The sequence below is a fragment of the Enhydra lutris genome, unplaced genomic scaffold (genome assembly GCF_002288905.1).
Source record: "Enhydra lutris kenyoni isolate GAN:26980312 unplaced genomic scaffold, ASM228890v2 scaffoldscaffold11, whole genome shotgun sequence".
Lineage (NCBI taxonomy): Eukaryota > Metazoa > Chordata > Mammalia > Carnivora > Mustelidae > Enhydra > Enhydra lutris.
In genome coordinates, this window is record NW_019154095.1 from 7,416,277 (window position 1) to 7,440,580 (window position 24,304).

General features: G+C 38.9%; 1 protein-coding gene across 1 annotated transcript in view; it reads right to left on the minus strand.

Annotated features, from left to right (window-relative positions):
* Positions 1-23,510, minus strand: part of LOC111144585 (glycoprotein M6A) — a 335,282-nt gene extending 311,772 nt beyond the window's left edge. The window contains exon 1 of the mRNA XM_022498947.1: positions 23,309-23,510. Coding sequence (XP_022354655.1) covers positions 23,309-23,312 — 4 coding nt within the window. The 5' untranslated portion in view covers positions 23,313-23,510. The remainder of the gene's footprint in view (positions 1-23,308) is intronic.
* Between the last annotated feature and the right edge of the window lie 794 nt (positions 23,511-24,304).

The window sequence follows — 24,304 nt, forward strand, 5'->3', positions numbered from 1 at the left end:
TTTCTTAGGAAAAATCTGCCAAACCTAAGGCCACAAAAATATTCTCTTATATTTCCCCCTAAAAGTTTTATCATTTACTGTTTTACATTCAGATCTCTTACCCATTTTGAGTTAATTTTTCCACATAGTACAGGTTGGGTCAAGGTTTACTTCTTTACACAAGAATGTCCAATTCTGCCAGCATCATTTGTTTAAAATGCTTTCCTTTCTCCATTGCATTGTCTTCGCACATCTGTCAAAAATAAGTTGACTTTCTACGTGGGTTCCCTTCTAGATCTTGCACTCTGTTCCTTTCATGTATATGCCTATACTTTCACTAATGCTACATCATTTTGATTACTATGGCTTTAGAGTAAGTCTTGAAATCTTGAACCATACATTTTTTTCCAAATTATTTTGATTATTCTACTTCTTCCATTTTTCCAACTAAATTTTAGAACCAAATTGTTATTCTACAAAAATTCTTGCTAGAAATTTGATTGGGATTATGTTCAATCTATAGATGGGTTTCGAGGGAACTGATAACTTAATATTGAACCCTCCAGCCAAAGAGTATGACATGTCTCTCCATTTATTCAGGTCTTTATTTCCTTTTATTAATGTTTTATCATTTTCAGCATAAAGTTAGACTTATGCCTGCTTTATATATTTTAGTACTATTATAAATGGTGCTTTTTAAAAATTCAAGTTAGTTAATATACAGTGTAGTATTAATTTCAGGAGTATAAGTTAGTGATTCATCACTTACATATGTAACACCCAGTGCTCATCCCAGCAAGTGTCTTCCTTGATGCCCATACCCATTTAGCACATGTCCCCATATCCCTCCCCCTAGCCACCCTCAGGTTATTCTCTGTAGTTAAGAGTCTCTAATGGTTCACCTCCCTCTCTGTTTTTAGCTTATTTTATCTTTCCTTCCCTTCCCCACGTTCATTTGTTTTGTTTCTTAAATTCCACATATGAGTGAAATCATATGGTATTTGTCTTTGTCTGACTGACTAATTTCACTTAGCATAATATGCTCTAGTTCCATCCATGTTGCTGCAAATGGCAAGATTTGAAATCTTGAACCATACATTTTTTGGCAAGATTTCTTTTTGATAGCAGAGTAATTTTATACACACACACACACACACACACACACACACACACATCACATCTTCTTTATCCATTCATCTGTCGATGGACATCTGGGCCCTCTCTGCAGTTTGGCTATTGTTGATAATGCTGCTGTAAACACTGGGGTGCATGTGCCCCTTCAAATCACTGTTTTTGTATTTTGTATTTTGGCTAAATACCTAGTAGTGAAATTGCTGGGTCATAGGGTAGTTCTATTTTTAACTTTTTGAGGAACCTCCATATTGTTTTCCAGAGTGGCCACACCATTTGTGTTCCCACAAACAGTCCTCATCCTCACGAACATCTGTTGTTTCCTGACTTGTTAATTTTAGCCATTCTGACAGGTGTGAGGTGGTATCTCATTGTGGTTTTGATTTGTATTTCCCTGGTGTTGAGTGATACTGAGCTTTTTTTCATGTATCTGTTACCCATGTGTATGTCTTCTTTGGAGAAATGTCTGTTCATGTCTTCTTAAATAGATTATTTATTTTGGGGGTGCTGATTTTGACACGTTCCTTATATATTCTGGATACTAGCCCTTTATCCAATGCGTTCTTTGCAAATATCTTCTATTCTGTCAGCTGCATTTGAGTTTGGTTAACTGTTCCCTTCACTGTGCAAAAGCTTTTCATCTTGATGAGGTCCCAATAGTTCATTTTTGCTTCCACCTCCCTTGAATGGTACTATTTTGAAACATAAATTTCCAGTAGATGGAAACACAATTATTTTTATATATGAATCACGTACCTTGCAACCTCACTAAACTCACGTATTAACTCTAATAACTTTTTTGTAAATTAATTCAGACTTCCTACATATATAATGCTATTATTTGTAGAGAGAAAGTGTCTATTTCTTCCCTTCCAATCTAAATTGGAGTTTTACTTCTTTTTCTTGTCTTACTGGCTGAGACCTCCAGCACAATGACAAAGGGGAGTACTTACTGAGTGTGGGGATCTCCGTATGGTTTCCAGTCTTAGAAGAAAAGTATTCAGTCTTTCACCAATAAGTATGGATTTTTGTAAATGTCCTTTATCAGGTTAAGGAGTTCACTTCTATTCCTACTTTGTGAAGAAATTTTATCGAGAATGGATAATGAATTTTGTCAAATGCTTTTACTACATCTGCTAAGGCAAGTAGACAATATTTTCTTCATTTGTCTGTTGTCATGGTGAATTATGCTGGTTAATTTTCAAATGTTAAACCAGCCTTGCTTTCCTAGTCTAAAGCCCACATGGTTTATTTTTCTTGTTTTAGATATTAGATTTAATTTACTGAAATTTCCATGAGGATGTTTGCATCTATAAGACTAATCTGTGGTGTTATTTTATTTTAAGTCCTTGTCAGGCTCTGGCATCAGGGTAATACTGGCTTGGGAAGTACTTCTTCTTATTCCTTTTTCTGGAAAGTTTCATGATAGAAAGTTTCATGATAGAATCACTATTATATTTTCCTTAAATGACAGGTCAAATTCACCATTGAAGCCATTTGTGCCTGAAGTTTTCTTTGTTGCAAGATTTACAACTACTAATTCAATTTACTTAATATGGGTAAGATTACTCAGGTTACATTTTCTTCTCAATCTCTCTCTGTCTTTCTCACACACACAGACACACACACACACACACACTCAGAGGCACACGCATACATACGCACATGAACACACTTGATTTTTTCTGATTATCAGAGATGGGAACATTTCTTGATATATTTATGGGACAACTACAGTTTCTTCTGTGAAATTCTTGTCCTTTATTTTGCTCATTGGTTTATCTTTTCTCTTATTCTTAATGATTTATGAAAGATTTTTATATTTTTTCAAAAACTAAGCTTTTATAATGTGGCCTGTATTTTTAAATATTTTTATTTCATTATAAAGATACTTTCAACACTGGTATCGCCAAATCTGTCATTTCTTTTATTATTGCTACTTTCCCTCTATGTTTTAAAAATCCTTCCCTAAACCAGTGTCATGAAGTTACTCTCCTCTATTTGTCTTCATAATTTTAAGATTGTTTTCACAATTAGATCCTTATTAGGTCCCTCTATTAGATATATCTAGAATTTATTTTCATGTGTGGAGGGAGAGAGGGGTATGCATGAGGCATAAAAGTAACTTACTCATTTTCTACATGTAAAACTGTTGTCCCAACACATTAATTACCCAGTCTTACACTGACTAGTAATTCCTCTCCTATCATACAGCAAGGACACAGATATCTGCATCTGTTTTTGATACCTTACTGGGTTCCATTTATCTCTGTTTATTTAGTGCTCAATCTTCAGTTATAATTATGATAGTTTAAAAAACAAATCTAGGGGCGCCTGGGTGGCTTGGTGGGTTAAGCCTCTGCCTTCGGCTCAGGTCATGATCTCAGGGTCCTGGGATCGAGCCCCGCATCGGGCTCTCTGCTCAGCGGGGAGCCTGCTTCCTCCTCTCTCTCTGCCTGCCTCTCTGCCTACTTGTGATCTCACTCTCTGTCAAATAAATAAATAAAATCTTAAAAAAAAAAAATCTAGATATTTAGAAAACGTGATCCAACTCTCCCTTCTTCTTTTTCAGAATTATGTCAACAATTTGTAGAAAATAACTTTTCCATACAGAGTTTTAAAATCAGTTTATTAATTCTATAAAAAATTCTTGGGGAATATTATTGAAATTACTTTGAAAATATACAATTATATGAAAATAATTGAAATATTTCCAAAAATGAGATTTCGCATTTACTAACCAGATAGATCTTGTCACATATTTACACTTACTTCCTGCCATTAAAATATCATGTATTTTTGGTACATTTATTTGTAGGTTTATTTTAGAATTTATGCTATTGTCAATTAAATACTTTTTTACATTTGTTTTGGCCCCACTGACATACAAGCATGCTCTTTGCTAGTTTTATCTTTTTTTTCATTGAGGTATAGTTAACACACAATGCTACATTAGTTTCATGTGTGCAACATAGTGATTCCACAAGTTTAGATGTTACGCTATGCCTACCACAAGGGTAGCTACCGTACAACACTAGTACAATACACGTAGGCATGCTTTTAAGTATATATGTTGACTTTATGCCAGGCATCCTTGCTGGTCTCTAATATTCTAACTGTTTGTAGCATCTCTTTAATCTACTATATAAATAAGTGTATCATCTAGATTAATGACACATTTACCTCTTTCTTTCCAATCTTTCCACTTATATTTTCTTTTTCAGATTGCATTGATTAGGACATCTAAGATGGTGTGGAGCAGCATCAGTGAGAGGAAGCACCCTGTCCTGGTGTTAGCTCTACTGCAGATGCCGCTCTCAGCGTTTCGCCATGAAATGTAATGTCACTTTGAAGTCTATAGGCTATCATAGATTAGTTTATATTTATTCTATATTATTCCTAACTTGGTTATAATTTTGCCATAAATTAACATTAAATGTTATTAAATACGTATCTATTAAGATGATCCCATGATTTTTCTCCTTTAAATGTTAAAAATGAAATTTCAAATCTTTAACCATCTTTCCACTCCAATAAATGCTACTTGGACATAATTATTTTTAAGACACCTTTGGATTAGATATTTCATAGTCTCTTACTTGGTATTTTTTTACTTCTATTCTTTAAAATTATGTTTCTTATATTTTCCTGTTGTTTCTAATCTCCCACTTTTCATCTATTTGTTATCCCCAAATGAAAGTACCTTAAAAAAAATCATTTAAAATGCTCTCAATGAAACAGAAATCTAAGTATCTTATCCCCCAAAATGAATCCCTAGGAGTGGCTCCCCAGGCTTACTGCACTAACATTCAATTATTTAGTCTGTCAGCCAAGACCCCTAGTCTGCCTCTCATTTACCTCTTCGGCCCTTGATCAAGGCATACGCCCCATATCCCGACGTTCCAGACAATGGGGCTGCTGACAACTCACCACACACCTCATGCCTGTTTCCACTTCAATGCTTTATTCATACGACTCCCCGGCTAGAACGCCTTTACACTGATCCCTGTGTCAGTGCAAACTATTTTCAAGTTTTATGGCTCAAACAACGACTGCCTCTCGGAGTCGAGTTTACTGGAGTTTAGGAGGAATTTTAACTATTGTCTTCTGTCCCCACACACCATCCAAATTTTCGCTACAGCAACTGTATACATTAACACTCCTACTGTTTTATCACTCTACCAGGTAACATATTTTATTCATCTTCATCCTGACAATATCTAGCGCTAAGTATCCTGTCTAGCAAATAATAAGTTTTAAAATTGCTTAATAAATGAAATAGACTTTCCAAATTCTGATTTTTCAGGACTGCTCCCAAACACTTTTGAGTATGTCTTGCTCTTAATTCTAGCTTACTTTGAATATTTTCTATCCAGAAAAGCAATAGCTAATCAGTTTATTCCTGAATAAAACACTTAAGTACAGTGTGTATTGCCTTTGAAAAATAAGCATTGTTTGAAATTTGTCTTAAACTCTCAAATCTAGAGTTCAAGATTAAAAACAAACTTAAGACTAAAAATTAAGACAAACTTAATAATCAATTGTGTGAAAGTGTTTATTTGAGTACGATCTCTTGGTCAGATGCTTTGTTAAATTATTTTACATACATTCCTTCGTTTCAACAAGTCCAAGAGGTACATATTATTATTGTGCCTAAAAATAACAAGTAAAATAAATGAACCAAAGCAGTGACTATAAGGGGTTAAAACAGACTTTTAAAAATCACATTAAAGGAATGAAAATGCTATGACTTTTTTTTTAAGATTTTATTTATTTATTTCACAGAGATCACAAGTAGGCAGAGAGGCAGGCAGAGAGAGAGGAAGGGAAGCAGGCTCCTGCTGAGCAGAGAGCCTGATGCGGGGCTGGATCCCAGGACCTTGGCATCATGACCTGAGCCTCTTGGGATCATGACCTGAGCAGGAAGCAGAGGCTTTAACCCACTGGGCCACCCAGGCACCCCAATGCTATGACTTTTCCAGGTGATTTGTTCTGGTTTGCTTAGAAATCAATGAACAGGAGAATATAAAATTCTGCTCGTCGATTTTTAAAGTAAAATAAAATAATCTTTTCTCCACCATTAACCTGTCTGGGAGAAGTCTAAACTTTATAATTCTTGCCTCAAAAGTGCCTTTACACAGGGACAGATTATAATTACAAATTGACCCTTGAAAAACATGGGTTTGAACTGTGCAGGGAGGTCCACTTATATGTGTTCTTTTTTTTCCAAAACAGTATAGTACTATAAATGTATTTTCTCTTCTTTATGATTTTCTTAATATTTTTTCTCTACCTTAGGTTATTATAAGAATATAGTATATATAGTAAGAATATAGTATATAAAACAAATAACATAGAAAATATGTTAACCGACTGTTTATGTTATTGGTAAGGCTTCCAGTCAACACCAGGCTATTAGTAGTTAAGTTTTGGGGGAATCAAAATTTCAAGTCAATCCACTTGAAAAAGTGGATTTTCAATTGCATGGGGGGGGGGGGTAGTGTCCCTAATCCCCATGTTGCCCAAGGATCAACAGTATTTGTGACTTGTAAAAAGAGAAAAAATCCTTTTCTCTTCCTATCGTGTGTAGTAGAAAAATTTAATACAAAAAAATTAAATTACCTTCCCAGATCTATCTCTCTAGAAATAGTGAAATAACTATAGCTCTTCTCAAGACAATATTGTTGACTACAAAATGTCCTGAGTCTTTGTTGAAAATAAAACTTGAGTATTTGTTGCCATTATAACAACTTCAGTGCACTTCACCTTGTTATCGCTGGTTATGTTTAGCTTAGTAACCTAAGCAATGGCACCCAACAACCTGGCAATTAATCATCTTAAAATCAAAAGATTAAGTCCATTGAAAGGCTAATTATGAAAACTGGAAGAAAAAAGGAAGGAGTGCAAATAATTTCTAGCTTAGTTCAGAAATGAACATTAGAAAAGAATGCTTAATTAACTCTATGAAGTTGTTCTCCTATAAAAGGACGTATTCATTTTCCCTAGGAGATCCAACTTTTTTTGTGGTTATATATTCAAAGGCTAAAAAACTCAATTGAGATGCCTAGAAGATTGTTAGCAGGACTTGTTGCCATGACTTCAACAACCAGCATGTCCACTGCAATCACTGAGAAGGAAATGGCTATTTTAGTCCTTAGCTTTACTTCTAAAGATGCAGTGATCAAAACTGAAATTTGACCCAGAAGCTGTCATGGTTCTAAAGACGCATGACAAAAGGTTTGGCAAGTGTTAATAAGAATAGAAAAACAACCAACAAAGCAGTCAGATTTCTCCAACTTTCTGGACAGTGAAGTACAGCAAAGCAGCCAAGAGCCTAACAGCCAAACACTATACCCAATGTACCGTGATGGGCAGGCTCATTGCTCTGATTCATTGTCAATGATCAAAGACTAGACTTTTTCATTCTAAAGAGCCAATAAATAAACAGTGTGCTACAGCCACTGGGACAGAAGAAGAAAGCCATTGACAAGGGAAACAGAAGGACTCTGCTTGAAGAGAGCAAACAGCTACTTGTACCTCAATTCTATAGTGTTTGCAGGAATAGGAAGACCAGAGTCATGCCCACCAGAACTACTTGGCAGCTGAGAATGGGGAGATGCTCCCTCTACACATTTGCATCTAGAAATTCACCTGCATGTAGCACCATATATTAATATAAGAAAGCTTCACTGGAGAATGGGAAAAAAATAAAATAAAAAAAATAAAAACATAGTTACAGGAGCTCCTGGGTGGATCCCGATGGGTAAAGTGTCTGCCTTTGGCTCAAGTCATGATCTGGGGATTGTGGGATCAAGCCCCAAGTCAGGTTCCCCACTCAGCAGGGAGTCTGCTTGTCCCCCTCCCTCTGCTCATCCTCTCTCTCTCTCTCCAAATAAAAATCTTAAAAAAAAAAAAATAGTTACAGATGCTCAATTCATTTTTTAAAACTCACCTAGCCAAAATGTTTTGTTTTAATTATGCAGTATTTTATTTTACGTTGCTTTGGGTCAGTCTTTTACACAGAAGATGGGAGAGAACTGAATGAGTTTTTCAACTACATGGATAATAGCCTTTGCTTCAAACAGTCATCATTTTTTTAAACTCTAAAAGCCAAGAAAAGGGTACCTGGGTGGCTCAGTGGGTTAAAGCCTCTGCCTTCAGCTCAGGTCATGATCCTGGGGTCCTGATATCGAGCCCCGCATCAGGCTCTCTGCTCACCAGGGAGCCTGCTTCCCCCTCTCTCTCTCTGCCTGCCTCTCTGCCTACTTGTGATCTTTCTCTCTCTCTCTCTCTCTCTCTCTCTCTCTGTCAAATTAATTAATTAATTAATCCTAAAAAGCAAGAAAGGGGGGGAAATAGGGTGGCGGAGAAGAAAAAAAAAAAAGGAAATGGAAGACAGCCCCAGAACTAGAGACAGTGAAAAAGTAAGAATGTGAAATTTAAGGTGTTAAGAAAAAGGGATCTTTCTTCTTTGCCCTTCACTTCATTTAAATAATACATATTAAGTATTAAGAATAGGGAGGAAATAGGTAAAAGTTCATAATGCTGAATAAATATTTACTCAATAAATATTTAATAGATATTAATATAATTAGTAATATAATATATATTTAATAAATATTATTTATTATATTTTAAAAACTGTTGGTATCCTATCATTACCACCACATAACTATATCACATTCTCTGGTACCTAAAGTTTCAGATTTCTTTAGGGGTGCCTGCCTGGTTCAGTCGATGGAGCATGTAACTCTCGATCTCACAGTAGTAAGTTCAAGACCCATGCTGGGTATAGAGATTACTTAAATATAAAATCTTTTAAAAAGTAAATAAATAAATAAATTTTCAAATTTTTTATTTTTTAACTTAACTTAGGTCATCAAAATAGCCCATTGGGTTATAATCTATAATTATGTTAAAGTAAATTATTTCATTTATAATTAAGTGGACATCCTTACATGTTTGGGTCAAATTTTATAAATTTCTGATACATCATGGGAGTCAGGTGGAAATTAAATCTTAAAAGCTTGTTTGTAGGATTTATTTACATAGAAGCCTACTGCATAATCTTAGTAAAATAGTCCTTCATCCAGAAAGTTCATTATTTTGCAGTTTTTAAGGAGGGGGATAGCAGGAAGTAACAAAACATCACTCCAGATAAGCAGATCAACAGATCACTCCTGAATCACTGGGTTGATAAAGTCATTCCACATCACCCTCTTATTTAATAACAAGGGATTTGATACATTAAATTTAATTAATTGGCAACTGCCTGGATTGTAAAGATTTCCAGTTTGTGCTTGCCTTTGAAGACAACTTTCTCTCCTCAGAATACCAGCTTCTTGTGGTTGGTATTCTAACAGATATAAAGATGGTTTTTCTTCTCATTTTTTCTCATATGTCCTTCCCTTCTCCTACATCCGTAACAAGTCAGCTGAGTTCCTTATCACTCCCCTTCTGAAATGCCACAACTGCATGATCGTGTAACAGAACCATTTTCTCAGTTCTTGTATCAAGCCTTCTTCCCATCTAGGTTGCAGGAGTCTAGATGCACTGAGACAAAGAGCTAAGGGAACCAAGAAGAGCTGCGGAGAGTGGCCGGAGCATGGGCCATGACTGAACAAAAAGGAGGTAATGACAGGCTGGACAAAAAGAGCAAACAGGACACGGCTGTAAGGGCTGGGCGAGGACGACGAGGTTTGTAGTTGGAGCACCGGAGTGAGGCAACAGAAGGATGGGGTACTGTGACACGTGGAACCTAACTCTGCTCACCCCAGGGAGCCATTCACATCATGCTCATCCTGACTAGAAACACTTCTATTAGGTTGTGACTTCATCTCCCATTCCAGAGGTCATGGTGTGTGGAAAAAATTAGTAGCCTTTATACCAGGAAGCTGAAGGAAGCAGATTTTGGTGGGGGGGGGGTTCCCAAGGCATCCCCCTATCCCCCTTCCACCTCCACCTCCCTCATCCTTCACTCCTGCTCTTCCTGGGCTGTGCCCACACCACCACCGCCCCTACTTCATGACGACGTCACACGACACCCAGCTCCTCTTCAAGGTCCTCATCTGGGAAGCTTACGGTGACGGCTGCAGCCTCCCCTGGTCTGTTCCTTTCCTGACCAATGGTCTTAGCAGTCCTTATATTTAATCTAGACCTCCATTATCTAATCTTATAAAAGTCTGAAATAGTTTTCTGGGTGCAAGTTATATGTCTGTAATTAATGTATAAATCCTTCTGGAACAGAAATTATCCTTACTCCGCATCCCTCACTATGTCACTGTGTACAGAACAAGATGAGTATGTGGTAGACCCCTAAGATCTATTTGTTCAGTCATATGAATATTGAAGTAATTTTAAGAGGCTGCTTTTGGGGGGAGAAGTATTCTTTTTTTTTTTTCATTTAGTTTTTTTTATTTTCATAAATTTTCATCATTACTGAAGTATAGTTGATAAGTAAGATTGTACATATTTCAAGTTTACTACATGACATATATATACATTGTGAAATAATGAACCACAATTCAATTAATTAACACATTCATCATCCCACGTAGTCACCTTTTTTTTTTTAATGGAGAGAATGCTTACGACTACTTTCTTAGCAGATTTCCAGTACATGATACTCTTTTACCACAGAAGTATTGGTAGGCCTGGGTACAATGATTCTGCCACGACAATGATTTTAATAGAACGTGATGAGATTTGTGTTATCATTGGTATTTTAAAAATATTTTTAAACTCTTTTGAATTGAATTGAACATTACTTTACATCTCAGTTTATTTAAACCACATATTTATCATGTTATGTAAAGGGAAGTCCATTGAGTTAATTGTGGTGAAATGAACGGAACTAATTAATAACACTATATTTTTTCTAGTGATCTCTCTACTTCATTTATACCTAAGGAACAAATTACTTAACAACTTGTGCACTTATATTAATAGCTGCTCTGTCCTTTTCCTTTCTAGAGACTTGTCACTGTGAATTTACTTTCTCATGTACAATTAACAAACAAAATTGTATTCTTCTTTGTAAGTCCTTTTTTTGACAGGAAAAGACCATGTAAAACAGGGACAATAATAGATAACCTTGTTACATATGTGTCTTGTATCTAGTACCTCCTTGTTGTGAATTTTTGTCCTTTTTGAACTATTGAGTAGAAAATCCGAAATGGAAATGAAGAAAACTCCCTTAGCACCCAATGTTCATTATCTGAGCTTCAAGTCTCAAGCTCATGGTTGACTTATCTGAAATCACATTTGAGTTATCTCAATAATAGAAAAAGCCTATTAACGTAAATATAGTACTGTGTATTTGTATATTTGGTCTTCAGAATGTTTTGAAAACAGCTCCATCTCAGCACTTCTCTTTTGCATCCTTATTTTTTTTCTTTACTAAAAGAAATAGCAAACACAAAATATTACATCCAAAAAGAATAAACCAGCAATGAGTTATATTCTATTTTTGTATTTTATTTTACATTTTCAGGTATCTTCTTCTCTACGCCTTGATATTTCTTTTCAAAAATGTTTGGATGTTTGGGACTTACAGACTAGGATTTAAGCATGGCTATAATTTTTACCTCCAGAGAACACTGCCAATGGTTAAAAGAGCATTCTTAGGAATTTCAAAATGACTCCTTTTTCATTGTGACAACCTCACAGAACACTGCACTCACACACATAAAAATTGAACAAATCAAACAAAATGCAGAAACAAGGACCCTGCCCACATACACACACAGACATACATGCAGCATATATTTCAAAAGTTTAGGATGCTACCACCATAAGCAATATAAATTTACATGTTGAAATATATCAACTAGTCCCCTCACTTATTAGTAATACAATATACAGTTGTTATTATATATCAATAATGTGTATTATAATACACACATAATTATTATGTAATAGGTTAATAATGTCTCAATGCTATAACATATATGTTAATAATGTACATAAATAATAATATTTAATGAATTATGAGTGAGCACCATAACCTAATGAAACCTCAATTAATTCCTGGCAATATTATATGCTTGTTTTGTTTCAGCTGTTTCTTTATCTTCACTTGGTAAATATACAAAAGTATATCTAAGGCTTGAAAAAAGAAAAATACCAAAATCTTCTGGTTGAAGTCTTAAGAGTCTTCTCTGTTAGAAAGTCTAGGTTGAAACCAAAAAGAAATTACTAAGAAGGACAGGTCTGTTGGCAGTTCTGAGAAACAATGCTATACAATTATCCTCTTTAATAATCTGATGAGGTTGTGGGCACCAGTGTCTTGTATTTATTTATCTTCTTGTTTGTTTATTAGCTTACAAGCATTTATCTATCTATCTATCTATCTATCTATCTATCCATCTAGCTCTGCATCCAACCTGGGGGTCAAATTCATGAACCAGAGAACAGGATTCTAAAGCTCTACAGACTAAGCCAGCCAGGCAACCCCAGCTTACAGGCAGTGAGAGCTGCAGAGAATCTTAAAGGCTACTGAACGCACGTCTCTCATCTACAACAGAGGGAAAAAGTAGAACAGATCAAGAACAACTGAGCTGGGACAAGAGCCATTGCCTCCTGATTGCGGGCTTAGTAAATATTTAACCATGATATGCTTTATCTCTGCTGATTCACATAACTTTTTGAATATAGACCATATATTTATCTACATATTCTTAGTATTAAAGGTATAAATAGTCTCTATAAGTGAAATATAAGGAAAATAAACACAATATGCTTATCAAGTTACATCTTGACCTGAACAAACAATTACACAATTTAAAACAAGAAGCATATTCGTTAAAAAAAATCTGCAAATGCCATCAAACATTTTTATAGACAAAATAGTATTTTTTTACTTTAAAAACTGTTTAAGTAATACAAAGTAAGTTCATATTATTAATCATTTATATAATACATTGCTCGGGGATTCTGTCATTTCTGTAGCTTTTCAGTCTATGCCTCTTCCCTAGATCATTCCCCTCTTTCTCAAAACATGAAGCAATTCTTCTCATTCTTTCCTACCTGATAAAAAATTTTTCACTTGACCTTGGATCCATTAAAAACTGTTTTATCCTTCTTTCTCCCTTCCCTCTCCTTCCTTGTCCCTTACCCCCCTTCTCAACTTCTTCCTCTTTCCTTCCTCCCTCTCTCTCTCCCTCCTTTCCTTCCTTCCTGTTTTGTTTGTGGTTCTCGAAATCTGCTCCATGAGAGTAGGCTTGTATCTTCACCTCTTAATAAAACACACTTTCATTTTGACAGGCTTATATCAACAAAAAAGCCATTAAACAAAAGAAAGGACATTCCTCTCTTCTTTTTGTTGTACTGAATACTGTACATCATTCATTTCTCAAAACGCTGTTCTCCTGGGGCACCTGGATGGCTCAGTCTGTTAAGTATTTGCCTTTGGCTCAGGTTCTGATCCCAGGTCCTGGGATCAAGTCCCATGTAAAGGAGCCTGCTTCTCCCTCTCCTCCCAGCTCCTGCTCTCTCGGTCTCCCTCTCCTTCAAATAAATATATAAAATATTAAAACATGGGGCGCTGGGGTGGCTCAGTGGGTTAAAGCCTCTGCCTTCAGCTCGGGTTATGATTCCAGGGTCCTGGGATCAAGCCCCACATCGGGGCTCTCTGCTCAGCGGGGAGCCTGCCTCCCCCTCTCTCTCTGCCTGCCTCTCTGCCTACTTGTGATAGCTCTCTGTCAAATGAATAAATAAAATCTTTTAAAAAAAATGTTAAAACACACACACATACACACACAAAAATGCTATTCTCCTTTGACTCTCCTGACATTGTACCAATTATCTCATCTGCTTTTCAGCAGATTCTTCTAGATCCTTATTGCCTTAATGTTTTTCATCTCATCAGGGGCTTTGATCCAGTGTTGAATCCCTCCCACAATAGCATCCTTAACTCTGTTCTGGACAGATAACACTCATTCCACACCTTTGCTTTCTTCCCTGTCTCCTACCATGATGAATCCTAAATAAATTCTGCATAAATAGGAGTGAAATTTTGTGTTTCTGTAACTTTCTACGAAGGGAGCAAGGTAGGCAATACTAGACAAACACTTTAACGGTAAGAATGTTTGTTGGTTTCTTTGCCAATTATCTAAAAGTTGCTGCCTTCAGAGTCTGGACATGACCTCAAATAATGGGGAAGAAAAAAACACGTTCCCGTGTTCAGTAAGTGCCATAACAGCTGCAGAGATAAGACACTGAGAGCATACAGAAAAGACAGACTTCCACTGGGTGCAGTGTTTTTGTGCAGGCATTTGTGTGCCATACTCACAGTTTTTACCTTATTACCTAACGATGTGTAAAAATTCAACAACTGACTGAGCATTTATTATATTTAAGACTCTTCTCAAATATCTTTTTTCCCCCTATAAACATCCCTGTAAGGGAGATATTGATGGTATTATTCCCAAAGGCCCAGAAGGTTCAGTGACAAATGTGCCCAAGCTCCATGTGGATGAATTGGGAGAAGAATTTACTGAAATACTTGTTTTAACTACTTCTGCAGCACCAAACGGCCTCCAGGTTATATGGTTTGTCCCGTATCAATACCGTCATTACTCTCATTTACTTCATGTTTTAAAACAGTTTTCATTTTTAGTAAAACACATTGCCAATAAAACTTTAAATCTCTACCATAAATAAATTATCAGTATTTCCTATCCTAAAAACAGGGACTACCAAATGCTCAAAGTCTAGGGCCTGCCCTCCCTTTATTATAAAAGGAATTGTCTGAAATATCACTGGTACTTTTTAACTATTTGGCTATTTTTTTAAAGATTTTATTTATTTATTTATTTATTTGACAGAGAGAGAGAGACAGTGAGAGAGGGAACACAAGCAGGGGGAGTGGGAGAGGGAAAAGCAGACTCCCCGCTGAGCAGGGAGCTTGATGCCGGCTCAATCCCGGGACCCGGGGATCACGACCCGGAAAGAAGGCAGACGCTTAACGCCTAAGCCACCCAGGTGCCCCAAAATCTAATGCCTAACTTTTTTTTTTTTAAAGATTTTATATATTTATTAGTGAGAGAGAGGGAGAATGTGCCCAAGCAAGGAGAGAGGAAGGCAGAGGGAGAAGCAGGCTCCTTGCCTAGCAAGTAGCCCAATGCGGGACTTGATCACAGGACTCTGGGATCATAACCTAAGCTAAAGACGGACACTTAACCCACCGAGCCACCCAGGCGTCCCTGGCCATTTTTTGACTTGTGTGTCACTTTATTTAAACCAGGATGCATTATCGTGTTATGTAAATGAAGATCTGTTAAGGTAATTGTTGTGATTTGCATAAATCTAATAGCACTAAATTAGGATTTCTTCTTGATTTAATCAAAAGAATTGAAAGAAAATTGAGATGAGAATAATTTTATCATTGTAACCTTCAGTTTTATTTGATGCCATGTCCTTGAACCACCTAAAAAATCATGCCCACCTAAAACGGAAAGAGAGTATAACATGGTGTTTGGGAGCATAGACTAAGTTCAAATCCCCTCTCTACTGCTTACTACTTCCGTTACCTTGCACAAATTATTTAAACCTCTGTGTAAAAATGAAGATAATAATATTTATATAATAGAACTGTTACAAAGATTGAATCATTAAGAATTCACAAAGCACCTACAAAAGTACATGGCACGTATTCAATACTGTATTTGTTAAATACATAAAATAAAAACATTTTGCATCTCACTAGTATGTACCTCATACTTGGAGAAACACTAGGGCACAGCGTGGGGACTTTTCACACAGGAAATATATTTAAGTCATGCTAATGAAGTTAAGTCAAGCAACAGAGTTTTGCATTTCCATGAAGAAACAGAATGGGAGTTGGGGGAAATCTGAGGGGGAGATGAACCATGAGAGACTGTGGACTCTGAGAAACAATCTGAGGGTTTTGGAGGGGAGTGGGGTGGGGGGTTGGGTGAGCCTGGTGGTGGGTATTATGGAGGGCATGTATTGCATGAAGCACTGGGTGTGGTGAATAAACAATGAATTCTGGGACACTGAAAAGAAATAAAAAAAATAAAAATTAAAAAACAAAAAACAAAAAACAAAGAAACAGAAAGGGCCTGGCAAGGAGCAAAATGAGCATGATTAGATAATTGCGGGGTAAGAAAAAGCTAAGGGTGAACAGAAGAAATTGGTTTGTACTTTCTTTTCTTTAGGGAAAAAGTGCATGAAAGGGAACAGCAGGAATCACAGTGGTGAGGGTAAATGGTATGTAAGAGCTGTGTCTGAATGGAGTGTGCTGATCAACAAAGGGGGATGATTTTCGGGGAATGGAAGAGGGGAAGTAACTTGCAAGGAAAGACCACCAGAACCCAGGCAGGAGGGGGAGGAGTTGAATGAAAGCAAAGTTCATGATGTATGATAAAACAGTGGATGGTAAGAGATGGTAGGACCTTACATCCTCAAGGCCAGGTGTATCCAAGAGTCATCAAGAAAAGGAAAGAGGTGAGAACCATTTAGATACAGGAAGGATGTAATTAATTCAGTTTTGAACATACTGAGTTTGAGGGAGTAGAGGGACTGTGGGTGGAGGTAGGGGACAGCTGTGGATAGCAATACCAGTTTGGGAGTTATATACACAGAAACACCTGAAGCCATGAGACTAGAAATCATAAGCAATCTTCAGGGGAAGAGTTTCAATCATCTCCGGAGAGCATGACCCCATCATAAGGCTAAGGAGTGACTGGTGCAGAAAGAGACAGGCAGCACCATTAGAGACCTAGCAAGTTTAAGGGAGAAAAGAAACAGAAATGTAACAGCAATCCCAAGGCATAGCTCTTGGTAACATTTTTTAGAGTTAGGAACTGGATTAAATGTAATATATTACACATACAAGTAAAAGAGTAACACTTAGAATTGTAGCTCGGTTGGCTTGATGAAGGAGAGGCAGGCATTCTGTATTGGTTATTTCTAAAATCATATCCCAAACTTCCTGCCTCAAAATGCTAGATTACGTGTTATACTGCAGGTCCATTTCTCAAGCCCAAACCTTCTCAACCTGAATCTTGGCAGTGGGACCCAGGAATTGTAACATTCATATTCCCTAAATTATTCTAATGAGACAATACAATTAGAGGTCTTAGAACAAGAAATTGTGTGGAAATAGCAAGAGATGACTTATTTTGCTTTTATATAGTTTTGGCATATCTTATACATTATGCAGCAAGTAGTGAGTGACTATTTTGACAGGTGATCTTAACAAACTAAAGAATTTGTTTTAACTACATGCCATATTACCTTTGGACTCCTTATGCATTATTCTGATTACACTGGTTATGTAGGTCAAGCCTTTAATTTTTGGTAAGATCTGGTTGTGTTTGTTGTATAGTGTAGTATGCGTGAAGTATATGACTTCACATCACCTATCCTCATTTCCTCATCTCTTGTCAAGTAGTTGAAAATAGAACGACCTCAAATCAACCAAGTTGAAAGTCAGAATCTAATTCTTTTTTAAGGCCACTAAGTTTCTAGGTTGAAACTAATTCTGTCCTTGAGTTTAAACCCATCTCATTCACCCTAATTTTTGCTTCTCAGTTGTCTAGGAGAAAGCCCTATATTTTTGTATTAGAAATGACAACTCTGCCCCTCTCCAGTTAAAATTATAAAATGAGAATTTACATTTAAAGTTTTGTTAAATCTTACATCTTTGATTTGGAAACATATGTTCCAAAAATGAGAATACTTAAGCCTATACTTATTTTTAGTCAACATTCCACCAGTTCAAATTATGTTTTGTATAATTAATATGTTTTTGAAAATTAAAGCAAGCTTCTGAGCAGTTCATCACAAAGCATTTAGTTTATTATGAGAGGATATTAAATAAAGGATTTACTGACCTATATTCCAATTGATGACACAAACTAAATTCTAAGTGAAATAAACAGTAATTCACAATAGCTTTAGAAACTTCAGATTTAAATTAAAATAAGAAAGACTGAGATTATTTGAAATTATTTTGAGTAGAGCTTATCCCGACATCCTCCTAACACATTTGCACCCAGGCATGAATTTCCACACTCAAATGTTCTGCTGTGAAATTTTAGTGTGACTGCCTAGATTTCTTCAAATTTCTAATTAAAGATTCAGTCCTTTATCATATGTGTTTCAAAAACCTTACTTCAAATTTTCCCTTGTAAACCTGATGAGGTCTGTATGGCGAAGCACACTCCTAAGACATCTCTTTTAAAAATGAGATCAGTTAATTGGCTACTACCATTTTTTTCTCTCCTTGTAGAGCTGCTCCTCAAATCAAGAGGAGGGACCCAATGCCCCTCCCCTACAGCTTCCGCCAGAGTTTCCTGGAACACTTGTCCTAGGAACGCTGCCTTTCAGAATCCAGCTGCCATTCTGTGAAGAGCCCAAGTCACCTGAAGGCAGCTCCAATGAACTCCCAGCCAAGAGCTAGCTAGCATCAACTGCCAATATGTGGGAGCTACCTGAGACAACCAATCCAGTCAGGTCTTCAGATGCCTGCATTCCCAGAAGATATGAGACTGCAAAGGCATCAGACTTCAACAGGAACTGCTCAGCAGTCAGCCTGCAGAGCCATGAGAGATAATAAGAAGTTGTTGTTTTAATTCATTGGTTTTGGGGACAGTTGTTACGTAGCAAGGATAACCAGAACATCAGTTTATCGTTCTCTATTCAGGTTCAGACTATAAGACTTTTAAAATTTTCCAAGGAGAGTAACATACCAGAGGCCAGATGACCTTTAAAAGTTTTACCTAACAGAGGACCTGGGTGGCTCAGTCGGTTAAACTTCCCAGCACTTGATTGTGGATCAGATCGTGATCTCAGGTCCTGAGACCCAGGCACGTGGAGCCTGCTTTAGATTCTCTCTCTCCCTCTCTCCCTCACCCTGTGCCCCTCCCCGACTCTCTCTTCCTCTCTTAAAAAAAAAAGAAAAAAGTTTTACCTAGTAGTCTAATGCCATTAAATTGTTCTTATTTTGCTTAATGGGAATAGCTCAACCTTATCTTCTTTGCCTGTTTTTCCCTCTAATTGTTACCCGATAAAGATCCGAGCTACATTAACGTATCGAATCTTACCGACTCCCTCATCAAACAAAAGGGAAAACAGAATCCCCAAGACTCACATGACCCACCCAAAGATATAAAGCATTATCATCTGTTCTGTTTCTCCTGCTTCAAATCCTGGCTCTTTATACCCTTTTCATAACTGCCTCTACGGAGCCATATTTTTCCTAAAACTAGTATGAGTTCAAGACAATACCATGTTTCATTATTCTTTGCCTAAATTTGCAAATAGTTTTACAGATCCTTAACCACGTCCAAATTTATTGAAACTGGGTAAGAACAAAATATTTCCGCCTGATTTTCTTCTCATCGAAATTTAGACTCCTTGATCTAAAGCTGAATGTGAAAGATGTCACATTTCACTGCTCTAATTTTAGGGAATTATGTAGTTTACGTTCCTCTTCCTGCAGGTGTTATCCTTTCTTTTGCGATCCCTCAACTAGCACTCCTTACATACTAACTTTCAAACAGGTAATTCATCGTGCGGCTTTACCTCTCACTGGAGGTTGATGACCCTCAAATCTTTATTTTCCTTCTTGTTCCTGTGCTGTACTAAATTCTCATTATGTATTTCCAACTAAATATTTGGGTTTACATGTCTAGCTATCACCTCTTAATTAACATCCCAAAAATGAAATTAATCTTCCATCCAGAGCATCGGGAAAATAAAGCATCGGGTTAATCCTTTAAATATTCTATCAAGGGACCCATTATTTCCCCAGTTTTTAATGTTTCATATCTCCAGAGATTTGATATTATTTGACATGCCCTTTTTTGATATCCTTATTTGATATATATTTGATACATCCTTTTCCTCAATGTTGCTCAATTATTTGATGTTATAGATTTCTCATTAGAAGTATCTTTCATCTATCTTTTTTCTTCATTTCCCCTGTCACCACTATTCCACTATGGCTGGTCTAAATATATGTCGTATCATTTCAGGATTACTTTGACAACTGGGTCTATCTTCTGGGTCTATCTTCTCAATGTATCCTTTGAATTAAACAACACTGATCAATTCATCTCCTTTAAGCACTAATTTCATTGTAATTCTTCTATGCTCAAAAACCCTCCATGACTCCCTGTCTCCTATCATGTAAATTCTAAATTCTGGTTACTTTTGAAGGCTCTCCAAAATCAAGTCCATTCTGTCAATTCAGCTCTATGTCTTACTACTCCCTAAAACTGATTTCCTTCCTGCTTTGAGAAGAGACCCATTGTCCTATCTAGAACACCTCTTCTCTTACCAAACCTTTCCACATCTCCCCCAAATCAGGTTCAATAAAACTCCCTCCATGAAACTTTCCACAATAACCTCTGGAACTGAATAATGTCCAATATCATGTTTTAAATAAAACAAAGAGCAGTAGGTGATGTAGTTACAGGAGAAATTAAAAATACTCCGGACCTATCTCACTATTAGAAGCCTGCAGGTCAAAGTTAGCCTTGCAGCTAAAATGCAAATATTCTTGGCAAAGAGTTAGTCCTGCATTTTTTTAGTATGAAACACTTCATCATATCCTTTCTGTAGAGCAATATTTGAGGGCAGAGGAAAAACCCTGTTGCATAACTAGATAAGCTGAAGGCATCACTGAGGAAAGAAAATAAAAGAAGGAAGCAAGAGATGCCAAAATCTCAATTTGCCCACTTCGCAAATAACCTTTCCTTTTTTTTTTTTTTGAGAATTAGCCTTGTGCATTATAGATATAACTATAAATTATTCAGAATATTTGATTAACCAATTACTCTCATTCTTCTACAATGCTAGAGTATGGATTTCTTCTGAGTCAAACAAGAATTGACTGCTATATTCACTCCCATAGCACCATCTTCCTTTCTATAAATGATAAATTTCGGTTGTCATGACACCAGAAAAAGATGGATTCAGCTTCCTGGCATACCCAGGCATTCTCCTACACTGTTTTCCCCCTTCATCCTAGCAGTATGGACTCCAACATCCTCACCCGCTGCTACCACTAAATGAAAGAAATTCTGACTAATGTTCTGTGTTTTTCACAAGTAAATTAAAAGAAGAGAAAGATGACCTTAATTGACAAAAAGTTTTCTCTCTAGTTTCTATACATATTTCCTTCCTTCCTCTCTCATCAGCCCTTATCTGGTTGGTGGCTCTTCCTATTTCTGCACTGCGGGTGTGGGCCACTGTCCTGAGTCTTGGCATCTTGATCTCACTCTCTGTTGCTACATACTAGTTCTTTCTCTACTCCCTGACCCCTGGGTTCTCACTTGCTTGCTCTACCTACTCTCTCTTACTAGCCAACGTGAGTTCTTAGTGATTTCAATCTCAGTAAGAAAAATGTAATGTGTTCCGCGAGGAAGGTGGAGACAAATTTTAGGTATCTGTCAGATTACAAATAGGGAGGAGAATCTGTAAGAGTTAGAGACCAAGCTCAGGATTACCCTAAGGGCTCAGGTGTTAGCTCCACCTTGTTTTCATAATCACAGCTTCCTGTAACTGGGATCATGGCTAATTTATCCAAGGGCTACTGAAGTAAAATTCAGGACCAACCGTTTTCATTATGGTGTGGAAATGCAAGCTAGAGAAACAACTTCAAAATTAAGAGTAACTTACCGTTTCATAGATAGTGCCCTCAAGCTTAAGGTTACAAGGTAAATGGTTTCATTCTTTCTAGAGACTGTATGTTGGATACGGATTGTATCTTAGTGCTTTTAGTGGAGTAAATGAGTAAATTCCATTGAGTCAATTATTTCGCCTTTCCATTCATAAGAGTTTTCTCCCTCCGTGTGTTTTTCTAACAAGAGTTTACATTCCCATGTACAATGAAAAGAAAGCATGGAAGACCAAACCTGAAATACTTTCTGCACACTTGGGAAAATGTTTTATCTTTCCTTTTTAACTTGGAAATATTCCACCAATTTCAGAAAACTTTTAAAGACACATCTCCATTCTGGAGATCGTTTGCCACCCTGCTGTATTCAAAGGCCCTCAAAATGGGTCTTTCTAAGACTTCCGGGTCAAGCAAAAAGGGACTATGAATGTCTTGACCACAACTCACATTCATAGGCAAAAATGTCCTCAGCCTTCTCTTTTTTCCTTTCTCCTAAATTGGCCAGTGTGTATAAACTCCGCCGATTAGCAGTCAAAGCATCCCCTAACCCTTGAGTCTGTGGGAACTTAGGAATTTCAACCCGAGCACGTCGATCTCAAAGCCTCCTCTCCTCTGAAGAAATCCTTTCCAACAAAGGACAAGGGAGAGGCCGGGGGAGGGGCGCGCGACGGACTTGGACGAGAAGAAATGAGTGTGCGGGCGCGGAATAGTAAACCCGACTGCGGGCGGATCGCTCATCAGTCACCGGGAAATGCAGCGCCGCGCGACCCCGCGGATCCCCCCGGCAGAGCGAAGCGCGTCTGGGAGGGTGAGGGTGCGGGTGCCTCCTCTCCCGCCCCTCGCTCGCTGCTCCGCGAACTCTCCCCGAGGGACCAGCTCCTCGCGCCGGGTTTGGATCGATGGTTTCGCACCAGGTTCGCCCACCCCCTCCACCCCTCCACCCCCGCACCCCACCCAGCCGCATTCCTGGGGCCGTGCCTCGCGGCTGCCGCCCAACTCCGCGGCAGTGGACCCCGTCCAGAAGCTCGCGCAGGGCTGGACTGCGCCAGCTCCGCCGCCCCCAGCCCCGCTGGGGCGCAGGCAGAACCCACCAGCCCTCGGCCTCAACTTCCAACCTTTTGTGCCAATGCGGCACTCAGCCGAGACGGGGACTCGTCGCTAGCGTCCCCGCGGTCGCCCCGCGCCAGCCCCTCCCGCGCGGAAACCTGTGCGAATGGAAGTTGTGCGAAGTTTCGGCTTCTCGCGCCCCACCTCAACTTGCTCCCCGAGCGGCACGCTGCGGCGCGGGGACGCGAGCGGACGGCGGTCCCCGGGCAGGCCGCCCCCTCAGCCTTCCCCTGCCGCTCCCCCGGCGCCGAGCGCGGAGCCCCCGGACCGCCGTCCCTGCGCGCTCGCGGCCGGGGGCGTCGGCGCAGCCTCCCGCGGGCCTCCCTCCGCCCGGTCCCCGCCGCCCCGCGCCCGGGAGAGGTCCCGCGCCCGACGGGGAGGCCGAGCCACGTCCGCTCGCTCTCCGCGCCACCCAGTCCCGCGGCCCGCCCGCGCACTCACCCATGGCCCGACGTCCTGCTGCGCGGCGGCTCCGGGCCCACGTCCCTGGACGAGCGGCCTCAGACGGGCGCGAGTGACCAAGTTCTCCCCGCCGCTCCTCAGCTCCTGGCACCGCGGCGAGTGGCAGCCTCACCCCTCCCGGCCGAGCGGGTCTCGGGGTTCCCAGAGCCTCTGAGGACGCGCAGACCCCTCCCTCTTCCCACCTGCCTCGTCAGGCTAATGGCTACTGCCCGGCCCCTCGCTCGCGCTCTCCTCCCCGCGCCCCCCCCCCCGCCCCCTTTCGCTGAGCCGCCGGCCACGTGCAGACGCCTCCCTCCGAACGCGGAATACACACCGCGGACGCACGCCTGGTCTCGGCCCCCGACCCGGGACACTGTGGCCAAAATAATAACCCCTAACCGAGGGTCTAGGGACAGATCATTCCAGAAGAGACAGATGTGATAGGGTGATTTTACATTCCCTAAGACCGTCTCTTGTCTTAAGTATACCGTGTGGTGTTTCTTTTCTTTTTTTTCCTTAATAACGATATTACTGAAGACAAGAGGAAAAGAAAATTCTCCTTTTATTTTATATTAAGTCTCTCTTCTTTTTCTATGTTATATATGTTGGCTTCTGTGACCTGGCAAGGCTGTGAAGTCCTAAAAGCGCCCCTCCCCCACACACCCACCCACCCATAATATGCAGAAATCACCTGGAAAATAAATGACTCAATCCAGGAGGGAGCTGACGCTGCAGAAAGAACACTGGGCTTATCCGCCTGGGGGGATGAATTGTGATCTGGCTCTACCACTGATACACAGGGACTCAGTTTCCTAATTTGTAAAACGAAGGATCTGGAAAATAGGATCTCTAAGTTCCCTTCATGCTAAAAAAAAAAAAAAAAAAAAAAAAAGGAAAGGAAAGAAATTATGTAATTATAATGGCCTAGTTCTTTCAGGTTTCAGACTGGAGAAGTTAATTTCAGCAAATCTGTCCCCAAAGTGTCTTAAGCTTCTT